The sequence below is a fragment of the Chrysochloris asiatica genome, unplaced genomic scaffold, assembly GCF_000296735.1.
Source record: "Chrysochloris asiatica unplaced genomic scaffold, ChrAsi1.0 scaffold00006, whole genome shotgun sequence".
NCBI classification, from domain to species: Eukaryota; Metazoa; Chordata; class Mammalia; order Afrosoricida; family Chrysochloridae; genus Chrysochloris; species Chrysochloris asiatica.
The window spans coordinates 18,009,017-18,028,298 of NW_006408524.1; the positions used below are offsets into that span (position 1 = coordinate 18,009,017).

Here is a 19,282-nt window from a genome sequence, read left to right on the forward strand (position 1 = left end):
CTAGGTGGCGCGCTCCGACCTCCGGAACCTATGGTCAGGGAGGCACGGACTTCGAGGCCGCGCCACGGAGAGGCGGCAGGTCTAGCCGGCCGGGCGGCGTGGGGTCGGGAGGCCTCGGCGGAGTCGCCGGCCCTAGTTCGGGCGGGCCGCGGAGCAGCGGCGGGAGGGGGCGCTGCGGGGCCGAGCGGGCGCCGAGCGGAGGAAGTGCTGTCTTCGCCGCCGTTGTCGCCGCCGAGTCTACCGCGCCACCCAGGCCGCGATGTCCTCTCGGCCGGGGCGCGACGACGCGGGGGCCGGGGGCGCACGGCGGCCACGGGAGCTTCCGGAGCAGGAGCTGCAGCGGCGCCGGGAGCAGAAACGGCGGAGGCACGACGCGCAGCAGCTGCAGCAGCTCAAGCACCTGGAGTCCTTGTGAGTCCTCGCCCGACCTTCTGGAAGGAATCGGGGCCTGGAGTCGGTTTCCCGCGTGGGGTCTGGGGGCGCCGTGTTGGTGCGTTAGGTGGGAGTCCTCGGGGACACCCACCGGTGGGCAAGTGGGCCAGGCCGCTCACCCCTTCCGGTGCTGCCGCAGCCCCGCTCTGACCCCAGCTCTAACCCTTAATTGTCCCGCTGCCTGGCTGCGTGACTTCAAGGCTCTGGTCTTCTGGTGGAGTGAAAAGTTCCCTTCACTCCGTGACCTCGGAGCCCGGCCTTGGCCTCGGAGGAGGAAAGAGAGGCTCCAGCCCGATCACACGTGGGTCGGTGGGCTTGGCTCCTCCGAGTTGTTTTATTCTTTGTTCTGCCATTTTTGTGTTAAGTTTTGGCATTGTACTATTTTTGTGTGTTTAGTTTTGGCATTGTACTATTTTTGTGCGTGTTTAGTTTTTGGCATTGTACTATTGGTGGTGGTTATATGCCTTACTAACCCTTACAGGGTTTTCCAGGCTGTAAATCTTTATGAGAGCAGAAAGCCTCGTCTTTCTCCCGCGGAACAGCTGATAGTTTTGAACTGCTGACCTCGCGGTTCGCAGCCCGATTCGTAATCACTATGCTACTTACTATTGGACACTCGATTAAGTGTTTGTGAACTGGATCAATTAGAAGTTCAGTTGAGCCCTTGGTTTATTTCAGTTTTCAGTTTAAAAAGTCCACTATGCAATGGAGAGTGAAGGAAACCTCCATTCGTTTCATCCTCTGCTGTTAACACTGGGAGAGAAAACTAAATCCTGTGATGTTAGTGTAGTGAGGAAGACGAGAAAAAGACTTGCTAGTCCTGAAGATTTTCTCAGGATCAGAGAGTGGAAGCAACAGAGAGGCAAATTCCAGCTCGACAGAAAGAATTTAAAACCAGAGACATATATATATTCTTCGTTGGTCAGTGTAGCCTGAGTTAGCTGATGGTGCTGTAGGATAAGCACTGGACTGTTAACAGCAAGGTCAGCGTTCAAAACCACCAGCCACTCTGCTAGAGAAAAATGAGGCTGTCATGCACCCATAAAGATTAACAGTTGCAGAAACCCTGTATAAGGTCACGGAGTCAGAATCAACTCCTTGGTCCTGGGTTTGCTTTGGTTTGGGATAATTCCCCCAAAGAGTCCTGATGGAGCAGTGGTTATGTACTGCTAGCCAACAGGTAGGCACTTCAAACCCACTAGCCTCTCCAAGAGAGAAAGATGCTGAAGTCAGCTTCAGAAAGATTACAGCTTTAGGACCTGTGGGACATTCTACTGTCTTACAAGTCAGTATGAGTCAGAATAGACTAGACAACCTCAGGTGTGGTTTTTTTGTGTGCTCTCCCAGCACCAGATAACTTCTGGGAGAAGGAGATGTAGTAAAGAAGGTTCATACACCAGATAGGAGGTTGGACTAATGACCAAATTCTTTTCCAAATTCTCTGATTCTAGGATTAGCTATATAGTATTATGTTCACTGGGTTATTCCATAGATCATTCATTCCAGGTAATTGTAGTTATTTGAACTTCTGGCATGTTCTGTAGAATAAGTACTGGACTGCTAACCACATGGTGGACAGTTCAAACCCACCAGCCATGCCTCAGAACCCCTATATGGGGGTTTTTAATCAGTGAGAACCTCCTCGAAGGCACTTAAAAAATAGTTACTTATTCTATAGTCTGCACTTAAAAAATAGTTACTTATTCTAGGTTGGTCATGTAAGGACCAGGTCCTCAAAGGGTTAAAATCCTTCATAATTATGATGCAAAGTGCATTCCTTTCCTGGAGCCTGATCTGTACTTTTCAGAGAGGTCCATGAGTTGGATGACTTCTTACCTCTGCAAGCAGTAGATGCAGGGAGTATGTATGGTACCTTGCTAATGGGTCAGTCCTGACCACTTCAAGGTACTCTTACTCTGTGGCCTGCTTCTGTGCAAATGAGATGTTCAAACATCCTCTCCTCATGTAGGCTTGGTCAGGGCCCTGCCTGTCCCCCAGTATCTTTGACTATAGGAGGTCAGACAGTGATTAAGACCACACAATTTATTTTGTGCTCACAGAGCGCTTTCACAGACAAGAGAGTTTAGAACTTCCTTTTGCAGAGAGGAAATGGAGGTTTAGCAGTTAAGGAATGTGCTCAATGGTACACTGACCTAGAAACCAGCAACCCTGGAGCCAAACCAGTGTCTTAGTCCCAGACAGTGGGGTTTTCCCATTTCAGAAATTTAAAACTGGATGGTTTGTTGACATGTTTGGTCTGGCTAGTTCATAGTCTTGTTTTTATAGCTGAATTGTATTTATACCACAGTCTTGCTTTCATGTACTTTTAAAAAGCAAAAGGCTGATTTCAATAAATAGTGATGGGATGGCCCATGAAACAGGGCTCTGTCGACAGCAAACTTTAATTTTTCTTCTGGGATTTAACTCCTTGTTTCTAAATTTGATGCTTATATTGTTTGTTTGGTTCCATTTTAGACATCTTCTATTAACTTCGGGTCATAGTAGTTAAGGGTTTAGTTCTCCTTCCCTACTCATTTTCTATTTTTCCAATATGATGGTAGTGTACCCTTGAATTGGTTCCAACTCATAGTGACCCTGCATAGGGTTTCTGAGGCTATAAATCTTTTTGGGAGCAGAAAGCCACATGTGTCTCTCACAGTGCAGCTGGTGGATTCAAACTGCTGGCTTTCTGGTTGTTGTTGGTAGTGTGCCGTGGTGTCCGTTCCAACTCATAGCAACCCTGCATAAAATTTCCAAAGCTGTAAATCTTTACGGGAACAGAAAGTCTCATCTTTCTCCTTCAGAACATCTGGTAGTTCGAACTACTGACCTTGAGGTTAGCAGCTCAACTTGTAACCAGAGCTCCTTTGTGATTAGTAGCCCAATTCATATGTAACCCATTATGCTATCAGGGCTCCTTATTTTTTTTCAATATAGCTATATTATAATAGTTTTTGTGAAGTCAGTAGTACTAACATTATTATTATGACTGTGTAATATTGCTCTTTTGAGCCAAATAGTATTGTATGAATTTTTTTTTTTCTTGCTTTCTAGAACAACCCTTGTTTTTCTAGTAGTAAGTAAGAGTTTCGTTTTTTCCATTTGCTTAATTTTCTTTCTGTAGGCTCCAAAAACTGAGAGAACTCATCTGACACTTTACTACATCCTGAGGAGCTCTGGTAACATAGTGGTTACGAATCAGGCTGCGAACCCCAAGGTCAGCAGTTCGAAACTACCAGCTGTTCCGCAGGAGAAAGATGAGGCTTTCTGTTCCCGTAAAGATTTACAGCCTCGGAAACACCGTACAGGGTCACTATGAGTCGGAACCAACTCCAGGGCACATAACCACCACCAGATGATCCATCATTTCATTTTTTTTTACCTAGAATCTTCTGTTCACCTGCATTTGGCACTGGTAGCTTTCTAGGCATAATGGCCAACAAACTTTCTGAAACTACTGGTTTAGTCTCCTATCCTGATCCCATGTTCTGTACTCAAGGTCTTTTTCTTTTTTTCTTTGTTTACCATGCAGTGAGTCCAGTTCATACTGACCTGTAGGACAGAGTAGCGCTACCCTGTAGCATTTCCCAGACTGTCATCTTTACAGAAGCAGACTATCGCATCTCTGTCCCATAGAGCAGCACGTGAGTGTGTGATCTTTCAGGTAGCAGCGGAGTGGTTAACCACAGTGCTACCACGGCCTTGTCCTTTTTGTCCTTGTTGTCATTAGCAACCCTGTGTACGAAACACAGTTCCATCCTCACAACCACTCCTGTGTTTGAATGCATTGTTGCAACCACTATATCAATCCATCTATTGAAGGTCTTCCTCTTTTTCATCGACCCTCTACTTTTCTGAGCACGATGTCCTTCTCCAAGGACTAGTCCCTCCTGATGATGTCTGACATTTGTGAAATGAAGTCTCACTGTCTTCACTTCAAAGGAGCATTCTGGTTGTACTTTTTGCAGTGAAGATTTGTTTATTCTTAAGGCAGTCTGTTTTATATTTAATATTCTTTGCTGACATCATAATTCAAAGGTATCAGTTCTTCAGTCTTCCTTATCCGTTGTCCAGCTTTTGCATGCATATAAGGTGACTGAAAATAGTGTGTCTTGGATCAGGTGCGCTTTAGTCTTCAAAATGACATATAACACTTTCAAGAGATCTTTTTGCCACAGACTGGCCCAATGCAATACGAGAGGTTCTCAAAAAGTTCATAGGAAATTCATTCTTTTAATTCCAGTTTGTGCCTTTATTTGGCCCCTTCACACACCATTCAGTTTCCGACTGCTCTTTCCATGGGCATTGATTGTGGATCCAAGTAAAATGAAATCCTTGACAACATCAATCTTTTCTCCGTTTATTGTAATGTTGCTTATTGGTCCAGTGTGAGTATACTTGTTTTATTTACACTGAAGTGCAATCCATACTGAAAGCTATCCTTAATTTTCATCAATAAGTGCTTCAAGTCCTCTTCACTTTCAGCAAGCAAAGTTGTGTCATCTGCATATTGCTGACTGTTAATGAGTCTAGATACCATATTCTTTATATAGTCCAGCTTCAGGATACAGAATGAATAAGTAAGATGGAAGGATACAACCGTGACTCATACCTTTCCTGACTTAAAATCACATAGTATCCTTTTGTTCTATTCGAACAACTGCCTCTTGTTCTATGTACAAGTTCCACATGAGTATAATTAAATATACTGGAATTCTCATTCTTCCCAATGTTTTCCATAGTTTATTATGATCCACACAGTTAGTGAATGCCTTTGTATAGTCGATGAAACACAGGTAAACATCTTTCTGGTATTCTCTGCTTTTAGTCAAGACTCATTTGATATTGTCAGTGATATCCCTCATTCCATGACCTCTTCTAGATACAGCTTGAATTTTTGTCAATTCCCTGTCTATGTACTGTTAGAACCACTTCAAAGAAAGATGATCAGGAAAAACCCAAAACAAAATATCAGCATGACTGGCAGGTACAAGAATAAATAAGCAAGCTGTTTGCCAGGAAGCCATCAAGGCAAGCAATCAAGTTCTTTCAGGACAAACTCCCCTCTAAGACTGAAACTCAAAGGGAATAACACACAAACAGGCATGTAAGCTTGCTGGCAACATTGGTCTACTGGTGAGTGGAAGAGGGGGAAAGGCAGCAATGAAGAAATGGGCTGAGTTTAACCACAGTCCATTGACTCTTGTTGACCTGGAGATGAGAGAGAGAAGAGGAAGGGCTGATTGGTCCAAAGTGTGGTGAGACCTGGGGACACCTGAGCCCATGGACAACTACATAGCCACAGAGGGCTAGAGCTGAGAGTGAAGCATTCAGGGATGGAGGCAGAGATGGCATGGAGAAGGGGTGCGGCTGAGGACTCTAGATTCAAGGAAAGAGAGGGAACAAGAGTTGGTGGCCATGAGGCAGAGTTACAGAAAGTGCCCTTTGGAGATGTAAATTATTATGTATGCCTGAGTAGTTTTTTGTTTGTTTTTTTTTAAAGCTAAAGGAGCTCTGGTAGCGTAGTGGTTACGAATCGGGCTGCAAACCTTAAGGTCAGCGGTTCGATACTACCAGCCACTCCGCGGGAGAAAGATGAGGCTTTCTACTCCTGTAAAGATTTACACCCTCAGAAACCCTGTACAGGGTCGCTATGGGTCGGACCCGACTCGATGGCACTTAACAACAACAACAACAACAAAGTGGATAGAGAAAAATACTGTCAACTGATGATACATGGAGGGGATTATAATCATTGTACTGAAACAAGGTGTATGATTTGTTGACTGTAAAACTGATGATCTGCCCTGTAAACTTTCACTCAATGCACAATAAAAACCTTAAAAAAAAAAAAAGTTCACTGGAAAATAGAATTAAAGATAATGGAGTTTTTCCATGAGCTTTTTAAAGACTCCTTGTATGCACCTTGTTCCCAGCCGTCTGAGTGCAGTAGTGAGGAAGAAAGCTGAACAAACTAGTGTTCAGATTAAGACTCCACCCTGTTTTCAACCGGCATTTATCCTCTTTTCAATCCTTAACTGTGCCAACATCCCTGCACATCTGGGAAGTAGCCCTACCCAGGGGACTAGTACTGCAGTCTCCTTCAAGGATAGGGGAGGCAGGGTTCTAACCTTGGAGAAGGAAGAAATCCCAGGTTTTATGTCAGCCACTCACTATCAATAGTCCCAGCCCTCATCTGCTAAAAGTTGTAACATCCTCTACCTAAAGACGTTAGTTACTACTTCCTTTTACTTTCCTCGGATATCGGATATCCTTATTTGTTGAAATTATACTCTGCTTATTTTCTCCCAAGATTTAAAATTTTATTTTAAAAGACTTTGTAACTTTCAATTCCTTTAATGTCGTTTTAAAGGAAGCAAGAGATCCCTGGGTGGTGGCAAGTGGTTTGCCCTCCGCTAATAAACTAAAGATGGTGGTTAGAACCCGCCCAGTGGCACCTCCGAAGAAAGACAGGCAGTCTCCTTCCATAAAGATTACACCCGCCCAAAACAACCACACAGAGCAGTTCTACCATAGAGTCAGGGATAAAAACTGAACTGGAATCAAATCAGTGGCAACGGGTTTGGGGTTTTTTAGAAGGGAGTCTGGGGAGGAAAGAAAGGAGCAAAGTCTGTCATATTAAATGGGGATCCTCACATTCGTTTCACAAATGGAATGAAAATCCTTTGACACTGGACATTACCCTCTTCAGGTCCTCTCTGCCTCCACTGGCCTTCTCTCTGACCATGTAGACCAGGTGCCTAAAGGCCTCCAGTAAGAGCACACTCTCCCTTTTTCCCTTTTCCCTTTAAGTGTTCCTGAGATGCTAGGAAAAACTGAAATATTGCGTGTCTATATGTCCCTTTCAGCTCTGCCTTCCGGTCACATAGGAACCAGCTGTAAGAGCCATTTTGTGGAATGGAATATATTTACATGAAGGCCCCTTCTAAACGAAACCCCATCCCAGCGCTCACAAAGAATCATGTGAAATACTTGGCAAAATTAAGGTTTCTTACCCCATACACACATGGAAAGAAAATATGTTTCCCCTCTTAGTGATGGCGGTGGTGGTACTGGGATTGCTGATGGTGGTGGTGGTAGTGGTTATGTGCAGTGAAGTCGGTTCCAACTCATAGTGACTATAAATCTGAGGCTCTAAATCTTTAGGGAGCAGAAAGCCTCATCTTTCTCCCACGGAACAGCTGGTAGTTTCAAACTGCTGACCATGAAGTTTGCAGCCTGATTCGTAACCACTACGCTACCAGAGTGCCTTCAAAAGCCCTCTACAGGGTCACTATGAGTCTGAACCAACTTCACAGCCCTTAACAAGTTATATTTACTTTATGCACTGCTGAAAGCAAATTATTATAGTCTGATTTAACAGCAAGGCTTCACACACAGACGGTACAAAAAATGGGCCACCACCATCTTTTTTTTTTTTTTTAATTCTAAGAATTAACTAGAAAGATAAAGACAGGCTTCTCAACTGTCATAACACAAAAGCCAGACAGCACAATAGACGCATCCCATTGCCAAATCTGTTGTTATCTCACTGTTAAGTATTACTTTCAACTTTGAGGATAACCCTTTTAAATATACTATATAAACTAATGAATTGTTTGACCCAAGGGGTTTTGCAGGTGGGGGAGGAGGCAGGAACATCAGTCACCTTCCTTTAAACTCAGGAAGAAAGTTGTACAATGGACTGGTTAGTATTCCTATTGCTAGTAACAATGGATTTTGTAATGTACAGTCCCTTCGCACCCTTTTTCATTCTTGGCAAGAACAGATCAATATTTTTCAGGAATTTGGATCTTAATTTGGTTGGCCATATGTTGTTTGTACAACTGTTGTGGCTCAAAGGATGGATTACTGGGTATTTACATAAATTGTATCACCTCCCCTCCAAAGCCCCATATAGGTCCGTAGTTAGCCTACAGGTCGTCTTTTACCTTACATTTCCTTTGTAGTCACATGCTTTCTCTCCTTGAAAAAATTATTGTGCTAATACAATAACTTGAGGTTCTGGTGTGGCGCTCACTGTGCGTTAATGCGCTGGACTGCAAGGTCAGTTTGAGCCACAAGGTCAGCCCTGCAAGCTCCCCAGCCACTCCTCAGAAACCCTATATAGGGTGGTTATGAGTCGAAACTGACTTAATGGCACTTAACAACTACAGCAGCAACAACAATATGAGTTAGTATTTTTATGAATTTATGTTCTAAATCTTTGCAATATATGATATAGCATTACCTTATTTTTATGTGATTCCTGAACGCTGAGCATGTTGTCTTAGTTGTTTTAAATGTAATGTGATAGTGGTGGTGGTTGTGTGCCACCGAGTTGATTCTGACTCTCAGCCACCCTGTATAGAATTTCCAAGACTGTAAATCTTCATGGGAGCAGAAAGCCTTTTAGCAGCCCCTCTCATAATCTACTACACTACCAAGGCTCCTTAAATATAATGTAGTTGGTTTTATTTTTTAAACTTTTTATTGTGAATTGAGTGAAGGCTTACAGAGCAGATCATTGGTTTTACATTTAATAAATCATATACTTTATTTCATTTCAATGACTACAAGCCCCTTACTACCACATCACTTACCCAGTTTCCTCCTTGATGTAACATAATGTATTGCAAGTTTTCATGGTGTCTCAACAACTGCCTTTCACTCGTTAAAATGTATTATGTACCTATTTAAATGGTTGATGGATTTTCTTTCTTTCCTTTTCTAGTTATGAAAAACCTCCTCCTGGACTTATCAAGGTTGGTATGATTTCTGTACTATTGGTGGTTCTCTTATACATACAAGGGAACTTCAAAAGATTCTTGGCAGAATTCCGTTATCTTTTTGTTTTCTGCTGCCCTGTTTTCGTTGTCTGACTCACCAGCTCACTTGGTACCCCCTGTGCCGTCTTAGTCCCTCCTGGTGTCTTGAGTTGCCATCAGCTCAGAAAGCAGGAGAGTCTGAGGAGAGGAGCACTGATCCTGATGAGGAAGCCCTGGTCCTGGCACAATGTCCTTGTCTTTCTGCACGAGTGAGACTTACAGTAGCAGTTAAAGACCAAAAGCAACTGTTCGGTAACTTTAGGGAAAGAGAAGTCTTAAAACACACTCTCCCATTCAAAATTTAATATTCATGAACATTACATTTAAAGCAGAATAGCCCCTTAGTTGTAAATACAGCTAAAATCTACAAGTGTTCTTGTATTTACAAGTTATAGCAGGTGTGTGACTATAAACAATAGCAGGGACTTTCAAGGTATAAAAAGCTATTTGTGTATAGCGTACTGTTTTTATTATTTCCAGAAAAGTAGCTTCTTTACTCTAGTTTCTTAAACTTTGCTTCATTCCACAAAAATTCTAGGTAGTAAAAGCCATTTTGTGATCCTGGAATCTGATTAGCACCAAAACTTGAATCACACAGATCATTCCAACATGAAGGACACTAGCTATTTTTTCTAAGAACAGCTGCATCTCTCTTAATATCGTCCTTCTGGTACATTTCTTGCCTTTTCTTTCTTTTTCTGTCAGCTGTACCTTATCTCTGAGAGGAGAGTTGACGTTGGGACCTGCAGCCTGTGAGGAGTCAGGCAGTAGTCAGGCATGAGAGAATTCAGTGCTGGGGTTTTTTTTTGACTTACTGTTTTTTGTTTACCTGTTTCTCTTGTTTAGGAAGATGAAACTAAGCCAGAAGACTGTATACCAGACGTACCAGGCAATGAACATGCCAGAGAATTTCTGGCTCATGCGCCAACAAAAGGACTGTGGATGCCACTGGGGAAGGAAGTCAAAGTGATGCAATGTGAGTGTGGAAGAGTCTCGAGTAACACGCCCAGTGCTTGTGCAGTTGTGTAACACAGTGTATGCCATGCAAACACACTTACCGGAGTGGATTTCTTCTCAAACAGTCCTGATAAAGATCCCCATTTTGTAGATAAGAAAGCAGACTTACAGATGTTGGTAAGTTGTCCAAGGTAAAAGGTAGGACAAAAGCTTTAAGTCCAGGATTTCTACCTCCAAGTCCACTGATCTTTGGAGTATACTCGTCAAGAGCATTCCTGTAACACCAAGGCTATTCCATGGTAGAAATGCCTTGGAGAAGACAAGAGAGGCATGGTAGAATGGGTCGCTGAGGGTTGCACCTCAGTGGACCATTCCAGGTTATCATTATTGATACTTTGAGGAGGCTGGTGGCACAGTGAGTAAGTACTCATCTGTACCACACCAGAAGTCCTATAGGGTCAGATTTGACTGGTATATAGATATCTTGAAACTTACCTATGTAACCTAAGTGAGAGGGGCTTCAGGCCACAGGATGAGTCTGGAGCCCCCACCCCAGCAGAGCTGTAACACTGTGTCAACCCGCACCATTTGCCATGGCATTTCAAGACAGGTGCTGCCTGTTTTACATTCATTTGTACAATTATTCATACACATGATTAAATAGCAGTTCCCAGCTCCTTTTTTTTCTGCTCAGCTCACAGAAGCTCTTTTAAGATGATCATCTTGATGTTTATCTCCATGCATTTCAGCTCCTTGATTGTTCAGATTTAGTCATCATCTCTTTTGACATTTTGCTATAGCCCAACCCCATTGCAATCCGGTTAATTTTAGCTCCTAACGACCTTGCTTGGAAGATAAGAATTCAGCTCTTTTCTTTGTCCCCACCTCGTAAGTACTCTTCTGGTCTCCCATTTTCACAATTACAGTTCTATCGCACTTTAGTTTTTAAATTCTTTAGTGAATATATATATATATTTATTATTATGGTTATATTCAGAATTTAGTCATATACTAAAATGATTACATTTCCTTTCGTGCACCTTGCAGGTTTTCCTGCAATTAACCATTGACTTTTTGCTGTTACTGCTTCATTTTCTGTGTACTGATCACTAGTTAAAACCTTCAGGTGCCTGAGGTCCTCTGTCAGTACCACCTTTCTGAAGATGGTTGCTGCCTGTTTATTATCCAGGGGTTCCCCCTTCACCATGATTCTCTGGTTACCTATTGGCCTCTTCTGTAATGGATTTCCAATTTCTTGTATCTCATGTCTTCATTATTATGTTTATTATCTTGTTAACTTCCCCTGGTAGCTTCCTGAGAAATGGGTTTATGAGAGAGATGTTTGAGATTTTTTCTGGAACCAGCTCTGTTTATAGATTTTCCATTTGCCAGGGTATAAAATTCTAGTTTAAAAACCATCTTCCCTCAAAATTTTGAATGCATTGCTCCATTGCCTTCTAGTTTCTAGAGTTGCTGTTGGCAGTCCAATGCAATTCAGAATTCTGATCCTCTGGTGTGCCCGCTTAGGTTTTTTGTTTTTTGTTTTTTGCCTTTTGTCTTGTTTTCCATTCTGGAAGCTTATAAGGTGATCTTCTTCACAGTGTTCTGAAATTTCATAAATTGTTTCTTGTCCTTTGTGTTTACAATCCTACTAGCTAAGACTATTGACATCCTTGAATGATTTTCTAATTTCTTTTCTTTTTATCGCCTATTAATATTTTTGTTATCCTTTCTAGAGTATTTCATCAACGTTATATTCCAGTCCTTTTGTTAAATTTTTGTATTTCTGCTATTGTATTTTTTTAATCAACAATTTCTTTTTTGTTGTTGTGTTATGAATGTTTTTGGTTTCTTTGTTTATTTGTTTTAAGTATTCTGTTCTTGTTCTATTGTTACAGCATCTTTATCTAAGGTTGATTATTTATTTTTCTTCTCCCTAACGAATTGGGCTGCGAACCGCAAGGTCAGCAGTTCGAAACTAGCAGCTGTTTCGCGGGAGAAAGATGAGGCTCTCTGCTTCCGTAAAGATTTACAGTCAGAAACCCTGTACAGGGTCGCTATGGGTCAGAACCGACTCCACGGCACATAACAACAATAACCATTACAGGGTTGCTATGAGTCGGAACCGACTCCACAGCACATAACAACAACAACAACCATTACAGGGTCGCTATGGGTCGGAACCGACTCCACAGCATATAACAACAACAACAACCATTACAGGGTCGCTATGAGTCGGAACTGACTCCACAGCACATACCAACAATAACCATTACAGGGTGGCTATGGGTTGGAACCGACTCCACAGCACATAACAACAACAATAACCATTACAGGGTGGCTATGGGTCGGAACCGACTCCACAGCACATAACAATAAGGTTCTAATTCCTCCAAGTTTCTGTTGCTATTTTCAATTGTTTATTTGTCTTTTATGTCAGATGCTTTCTGATGTCTGGTAATCTGTGATTGCCTCCTATGTTATTAATCTATGGCTGCAGCTGAATTGAAACCAGTCATGAGGATGGAGAAGAACCAAGCAGTGTTCCCATTTGAATAAACGTGGGCTTGCCATGAGGAAGGCAACAAATGGCTATGTAACAAATTACCCAAAAACTTAGTAGCTGAAAACAGTAATAAACAGGGTCCCGCAGTGTCTGTGGGTCAGGTATTTGGGAACAGCCTACCTGGCTGTCTGGCATTAGGCCTCAAGTTGCATTCATGACGTGAGCTGGGCCTGCAGTCATCTAAAGGCAGGAATGGAACTCAAGGATCCATTCCCAACTGGTTCATTCCCACACATAGACCACTCTGTAGGACTTCTTGAGTGTCCTCAGAACAATCGTTACAGCCAAGTGAGTGATACAAGAGAGCAGGGGGCAAGCAACCATGCTGTGACCTAACCTCCTGTCCACAGTCTGCTACGGCTTACACAGCTCAGCTCTGCCTGTCTATCGAAGGTGTGGGGCTCATTGAGGTCCTCTTGCAGGCTAGCTACCACACTTAAGAGGGGGAGATTTTGTGCTTCCTTCGCCATCGTGTGACTGCTGCTGCGTTCCATCTTCACTGTGTCTTCTCCTAAGACTTTCCGGATCCAGAGATTCCTGGCCAAGAAACAAAAGCAGAATCGTCCCATTCCCCAATGGATTCGAATGAAAACTGGTAATAAAATCAGGTACAACTCCAAGAGAAGACACTGGAGAAGAACCAAGCTGGGTCTCTAAGGAGTGGTCCATGTTCTCTAAGGAATGGCCCATGTTCTCTAAGGAGTGGCCCATGTTCTTTAAGGAGTGGCCCATGTTCTCTAAGCAGTGGCCCATGTTCTCTAAGGAGTGGCCCATGTTCACTAAGGAGTCGCACATGCAATGACACAACACATAATATACCCAGGTCCTAGCACTCTACCGTAGCAAGTTCAGTTTTGCCAAGATCTGATCAGTTGGATATGTTTTGCAAAACTTCTGGTTTCTTCTTTTATTTTTATGCTTCCGCATTTAAAGAGATTGGCTAATAAATATGTGAGACCTTTGGTTTGAGAAAAAAAGAGTGGGAGATTTTTTAAGAAGTTCTAACTTTGGGTGTGACTCTGGTATTTGATGATCTGACTGGACCTTAGTTCGAAACCTCCGAGGTCAGTCTCATGGACTTGGAGAAGAACAAACAAATCCGTCTTGGAAGAAATACGGCCAGGTGTTCCTTAGAAGCAAGAATGTCAAGACTTTGGCTCATACTTTGGACGTGTTATCAGAAGGGACTAGTCTCTGGAGAGGGAGGGGCATCATGCTTGGTAAGGAGAAGATCAGTTGAAAATAAGAGGAAGGCCTTCAATGAACTGGACTCCCCAGAGGCTGCAGTAATGATCTCAGACACAGCTATGACCATGGACATGGGGTCACTATGTGTCTGAACTGATTTAATGGCATCACAACAATGCCTGGACTCCTGCTGGTATGGTGCTATAGAGTCAGCACTGGACTGCCACCTCCAAGGGGGACAATTCAAGCTCACCAACTGCTCCTCAGAAACCTATTCAGGGTCACTATGAGCCTGGAACCGACTCAACGGCCCTTAACAACAATAACAATGCCTAAATGCAGGTCGCACTTAGTTCACTATACAGTTTCCTGATTTGCCTCAAATCACAGTGGTTCTGAGAGGATGCAGGCAGGTGAAAGAAGTGAAGTAACAGGGCTCTCAGCCATTCCTGCTTGGCCCACCACTTGTTTCACCATCTCAACAGCCTAAAGGCGAGCTCATACTCACTCAATTCTGGGAAGACGTACAATTCCTTCTATTTCCCTGGGATCTGTATATGCATTTTCCTTATGTCTCCCCTGTTCCTCCACGGGACTGTCTAGCATTTCTAATAATAAACATGTTTAAACATCTGTGCAACAGGTAAAGTTGCATCAAGGTTCTGATGTCATTGGCATTCTAAGAACACCTGTGATTTTGTTAAAGGTGAAAGATTAGTACAATGTTGATTCAACCTGAGAAAGATAGCATATGTTCTAGCGCCTAAATTTATATATGAGGATCAGAACCACTTGATAAAGGAAACAGACTTATACTCTTTAAAAAATATAGTAAGAACACACTTGAAAAAGAAAAGTTTACCCTTTGCAGTGTTTTTTTCATGGTATTGCTTAATAGTACTTGATGAAATATGGTAATTTCTAAAACTCTAAGACTAAAAGATGCTTAAGTGCCATTGAGTTGGTTCTGACTCAAGGTGACCCTCGATAGGGTTTCTGAGGAGTGGACTACTGGATTTGAACCTCCAATCATGTGGTTAGCAATCCAGTGTTTATCCTACAGCCCCACACCAGGACTCCTAGGAAACAATTAGTTCCCATCTTGTTTGTTGGGATCCTGTGTGATTCATCCTTTGAGTCCATTTGCTTTTAGAATCGAAGCTTAATGAAAATTAAGTTTAATATCATCTGATTCTTTATCTTGATTAAGTGAAAGTATGTCCTCTTACAGAAATATTTCCCTTTTTCTTTGTTTTTAGGTTGGCGTTGTAAACGGTATGGTCACCGAACAGGCGACAAGGAATGCCCTTTCTTTATCAAAGGCAACCAAAAGTTAGAACAGTTCAGAGTAGTAAGTAAAACCCCTATTGCTGTCATTTACTTTTATCAGAGGTAGTGAATATTGATGAGTCTGCAGTCATCCAAGAACCAAAAGTTCACAAAAAATACATTCCCAGAAGTCTTGTGGCCAAAGCATCTGCTGTTAATGGCTTGCTTCTCTATTAAATGGCATTTGTGTGGCAGATGAGTTCTTTACCAAAAACTAATCTTTCTTTTAAGTCTAATTTGCTTATGCATTGGAAACAGTAATTCTCTTATCTGAAGTCCATCTTATTCTATCACTTCTTAAATTTACTACACAAAGAATCTATTTCATAACTAAAATTACAATTTTAGTGTCCCAGTCTTTATCTAATGATTTGATGTCTTTCTATCATAAGCTAGAACTGTGTGTATAACTTTATATATATATTCATTGTTGTTGTTAGGTGCCATTCAGTCGGTACCAACTCACAGTGACCCTATGCACAACACAACAAAACACTGCCCGGTCCTGGGCCAACCTCACAATTGTTGCCACCACGCTTGAGCCCATTAATGCTGCCACTTTGCCAATCCATCTCGCTGAGGGAGGTCTTCCTCTTTTTCTCTGACCCTCCACCTTACCAAACATGATATCCCTCTCCAGGGACTGGTCCCTCCTGACAATATGTCCGAAGTATGAGGTTGTTGTTGTTAAGTGTTGTCAAGTCGGTTCCAACTCATAGTCGCCCCGTGTAGGGTTTTTAAGGAGTGACTAGTGAGTTTGAACCGCCAGCCTTGCAGTTCAAACCAACCTCGAGGTCAAGTGCTTATCCTGTGGTACCACACCAGGACTCCTTATGTTCATTAGATGACAGTAAGACAGATTTGTCACTTCCTCACTTTATTTTAGCAGAGTGTTAATTCACTGCTGAATAGATGTTTCTGCCAAATTAAATATGCAGCTATCTGGATGTGTATTCAAGATATCAACATATGCAAACTAGGATCCAAGGCTTTTAAGACATGCTAAATAGTATGTGTTCTATCAAATACGGCTAAGTGAAATGTCAATTTTTGTAGCTACAGTAGAGGATAACTTTATTGATGAATGTTAGGATATTTAAACACATTCATATTTTTTTTAACTCGGCTATCCCTTCTCTTAAGAATTTATTCTAATGATTGGACTCCTGGTCTGGCACTGTAGGATCAGCACTGGACTGCGACCCATAAAGTTGACAGTTCAAACCCACTAGCTGGTCTTCAAAAACCCTATACAGGGTCACTATGAGTTAGAACCGACTTGACGACACTTAACAACAGCAACAATCTAATGATTAACAGAATATCAGTCCATAGAAATTCTTTTGTATGCATAAGGATAACTTTCAGAATTATTTATGTGGCTGAAGAAATAGAAACTACAGAAAACTAGGAAACAAATGTGCAATTATACCAATATAAATTACTGTAACATAGAAAGTATATAGCTCTTAAGAATTAAGTTCTAAAATATATGTAGTGTCTTAGAAAAATGTTTATGAAAATAAATGAGAAAGAAAAGAGAGTTGTCCATATCATGATTGTAATTTTCATCAGCTATACAAACAATAAGATGTTAACAGAAGTTCTCCCTGGGTATTGATAGTTTTGTTTGTAAATTCATTAGTTTTTTTCTGTAATGTCTAAAATCTGTACAATTAACACTTTTTTTAGTGAGAAAATTCACATACTATTCAGTTAAGTCATTTTGAATTATACAAACAATACAAAAATGCATATATGTTTTTAAAGAAAACTAAGCTACAAAACCCAGTCTTGCATTCCTTCTCAAATGGAGTTTGCAGTTAGTTATTTGATGGGAATACTTCCAGGCATGTTTTGAAGTACTTACATATATTTGTTTATACCTACAATGGATCATTCTAATATGTAATTTCGCAACTGAGTTGTTTTACTGATTAATATCTGTTTGTAATCTATAGAACAAAAAGAATTACCTCTACATTAGTATCCTTGAATAGAATTTTTCTTTCACAGTATGACTCTGCCATGGTTTATGTTGTTATTTCTTCATAGAGGATATTTAATTTCCTGTATTTTAATAATAATCAGAAAACCCTTTTTATAGCCTTATTGAGTTTACTATGGTAGTAACCCATAGAATGGAAAAGAACATTTTGAACAGACTACTACATCAAATGGGGAAAACAAGTAACTGGTTACAGTAAAATAAGGATTTCATTTTATTTAACTAGTGTAGTGGTCTATGAGGCCTAACCAAATCTCCACTTTTCTCCCCAAAGGCACATGAAGACCCTATGTATGACATCATACGAGAGAATAAGAGACATGAAAAGGATGTAAGGTGAGGTCATCCTGCTGATAGTGATACAGCTTGCAGTGTGTAGTGTTTCAGGATTGAAAACAGCCATCCAGTGTCAGGGAATGGTGTAGTAAATACGGTACTCTAATTTGAAAGATGTGGAGGACGAGAGTAACCACTGTTTGTGGGGAATGAGCAGTGTGTGGTAGAAGTTGTTCTCCTAGGGTTAGCTTAAAGCAGTGGGCCCAGCCCAGCCCACACATCCACCTGACAGTTGGCACTGGCAACCCCCCTTGCTGTAGCAGTTTCTGATTGTCTTTCAAGTGAATTAATTTATTTTCTCTGACTTCTTTAAGGATCTGAGATTTTATTAAATATTCTTAGGACTAAAGATAGAATGAGAAAACAGAAGGGTTTTTGTATGTTTCCAAATTGTTAGCATTGAGTTGTAATTATTAAAGGAAGTATATAATCTATTATATGTGAGTAGTGAGGGAATGATTTAAGAAATTATGCGTCTGTTAGAAGTTAAATTTTTTAAGGACTGTAGGTTCATGCAGAAAGATTTAGGAAAATAAAAAGGTTACAAAACAGCTTGAACATTGGTTTGTGGTAAAGTAGGTATGCATGTGGGCAAAAATTAGAAAATAGGCAAAAATAAAAATCAGACTGTTTGCAGTGATGACATTTTTTCCCCTCAACACTGCTCTAATTCTTTCTTTTATGTCTAAAAGTTGGAAATCATGGTTCTTTGACCAATTTTATATGTTTAGGATACAGCAGTTAAAACAGTTACTGGAGGACTCCACCTCAGATGAAGATGGCAGCAGCTCCAGTTCCTCAGAATGTAAAGAGAAACACAAGAAAAAGAAGAAGAAAGAAAAGCATAAGAAAAGGAAGAAGGAAAAGAAAAAGAAGAAAAAGCGAAAGCACAAGTCTTCCAAGTCAAATGAGAGCTCAGACTCAGACTGACAAAGACTTACTCAGCATTTTCTCCTCAAAAATGAAACACTGTGCCCAAACAACACGGGAAGAAACAATTGGAGAGGACACAGAAGAAAGAGAAACCAAGAGACATCACGGCTGTGAATTCTCACTGACTCCCAGTCAGGATGCCCCCCCACAGGAGAAGGGAGTTGTCTCTTCCCAGGTGCTAGTTCGGGACAGCAGCTGGTTTCAGTCAGGACCCCTGATTCAGCGTCCTTCTCTCGGCGGGCCACTCCAGTCTGACTCACTGGAAAGGCCTCCTCCAGCTGGCAGGATGAAAGGAATCTCAGAGGAAGCTCTTCTTGACTCTCCCCTCCTTAGGAGACTTCTTAATTTCCACAGATGTCAGGCTTGTGTTTTCTTTAATGTCAAGCGAGGATAATAAAAACATTCTTTTATTTATTAATTTTTTTTTTCATTTTCATTTTGAATAATAATACATTTAAACATGGTCTGAATTTAAAAGGTGCGTAAGATTTAATCATGACCAATTTTTGTCATGAAAGAGTTAATCATGAGACATCTTTCTCCTCTCCCTCAGCTATCCAGCCCCCTTCCCCGGTGGCTACCAATATTAACAGTTTCTGGTGAAATCTTCCAGAAGTATTTTATGTGCCACAAATACAAGTTTTGTCTCCTATTTTATGCAAATGCTCGTGTACTTTCCATGTTTGTCCACACTCTATTGTTGAG

General features: G+C 41.4%; 1 protein-coding gene across 1 annotated transcript; it reads left to right on the forward strand.

Moving 5' to 3' along the window:
- Positions 1–258: 258 nt before the first annotated feature.
- Positions 259–18,574, forward strand: RP9 (retinitis pigmentosa 9 (autosomal dominant)). The gene is made up of 6 exons (XM_006832143.1): positions 259–411; positions 9,167–9,197; positions 10,107–10,236; positions 15,231–15,322; positions 17,583–17,644; positions 18,376–18,574. The coding sequence occupies exons 1-6, from the start codon at positions 260–262 to the stop codon at positions 18,572–18,574; spliced, it is 666 nt and encodes a 221-aa protein (XP_006832206.1). The 5' UTR covers position 259.
- The last annotated feature ends 708 nt before the right edge of the window (positions 18,575–19,282 follow it).

What these genes read in the sequence shown, in the direction of transcription:
- RP9 (XM_006832143.1), top strand. Translation starts at nt 260, where the DNA reads ATGTCCTCTCGGCCGGGGCGCGACGACGCGGGGGCCGGGGGCGCACGG. An exon ending in GGAAGTCAAAGTGATGCAAT is followed by an intron (nt 10,237 to 15,230) that starts GTGAGTGTGGAA and finishes CTTTGTTTTTAG; the next exon opens with GTTGGCGTTGTAAACGGTAT. An exon ending in AGTTAGAACAGTTCAGAGTA is followed by an intron (nt 15,323 to 17,582) that starts GTAAGTAAAACC and finishes TTCTCCCCAAAG; the next exon opens with GCACATGAAGACCCTATGTA.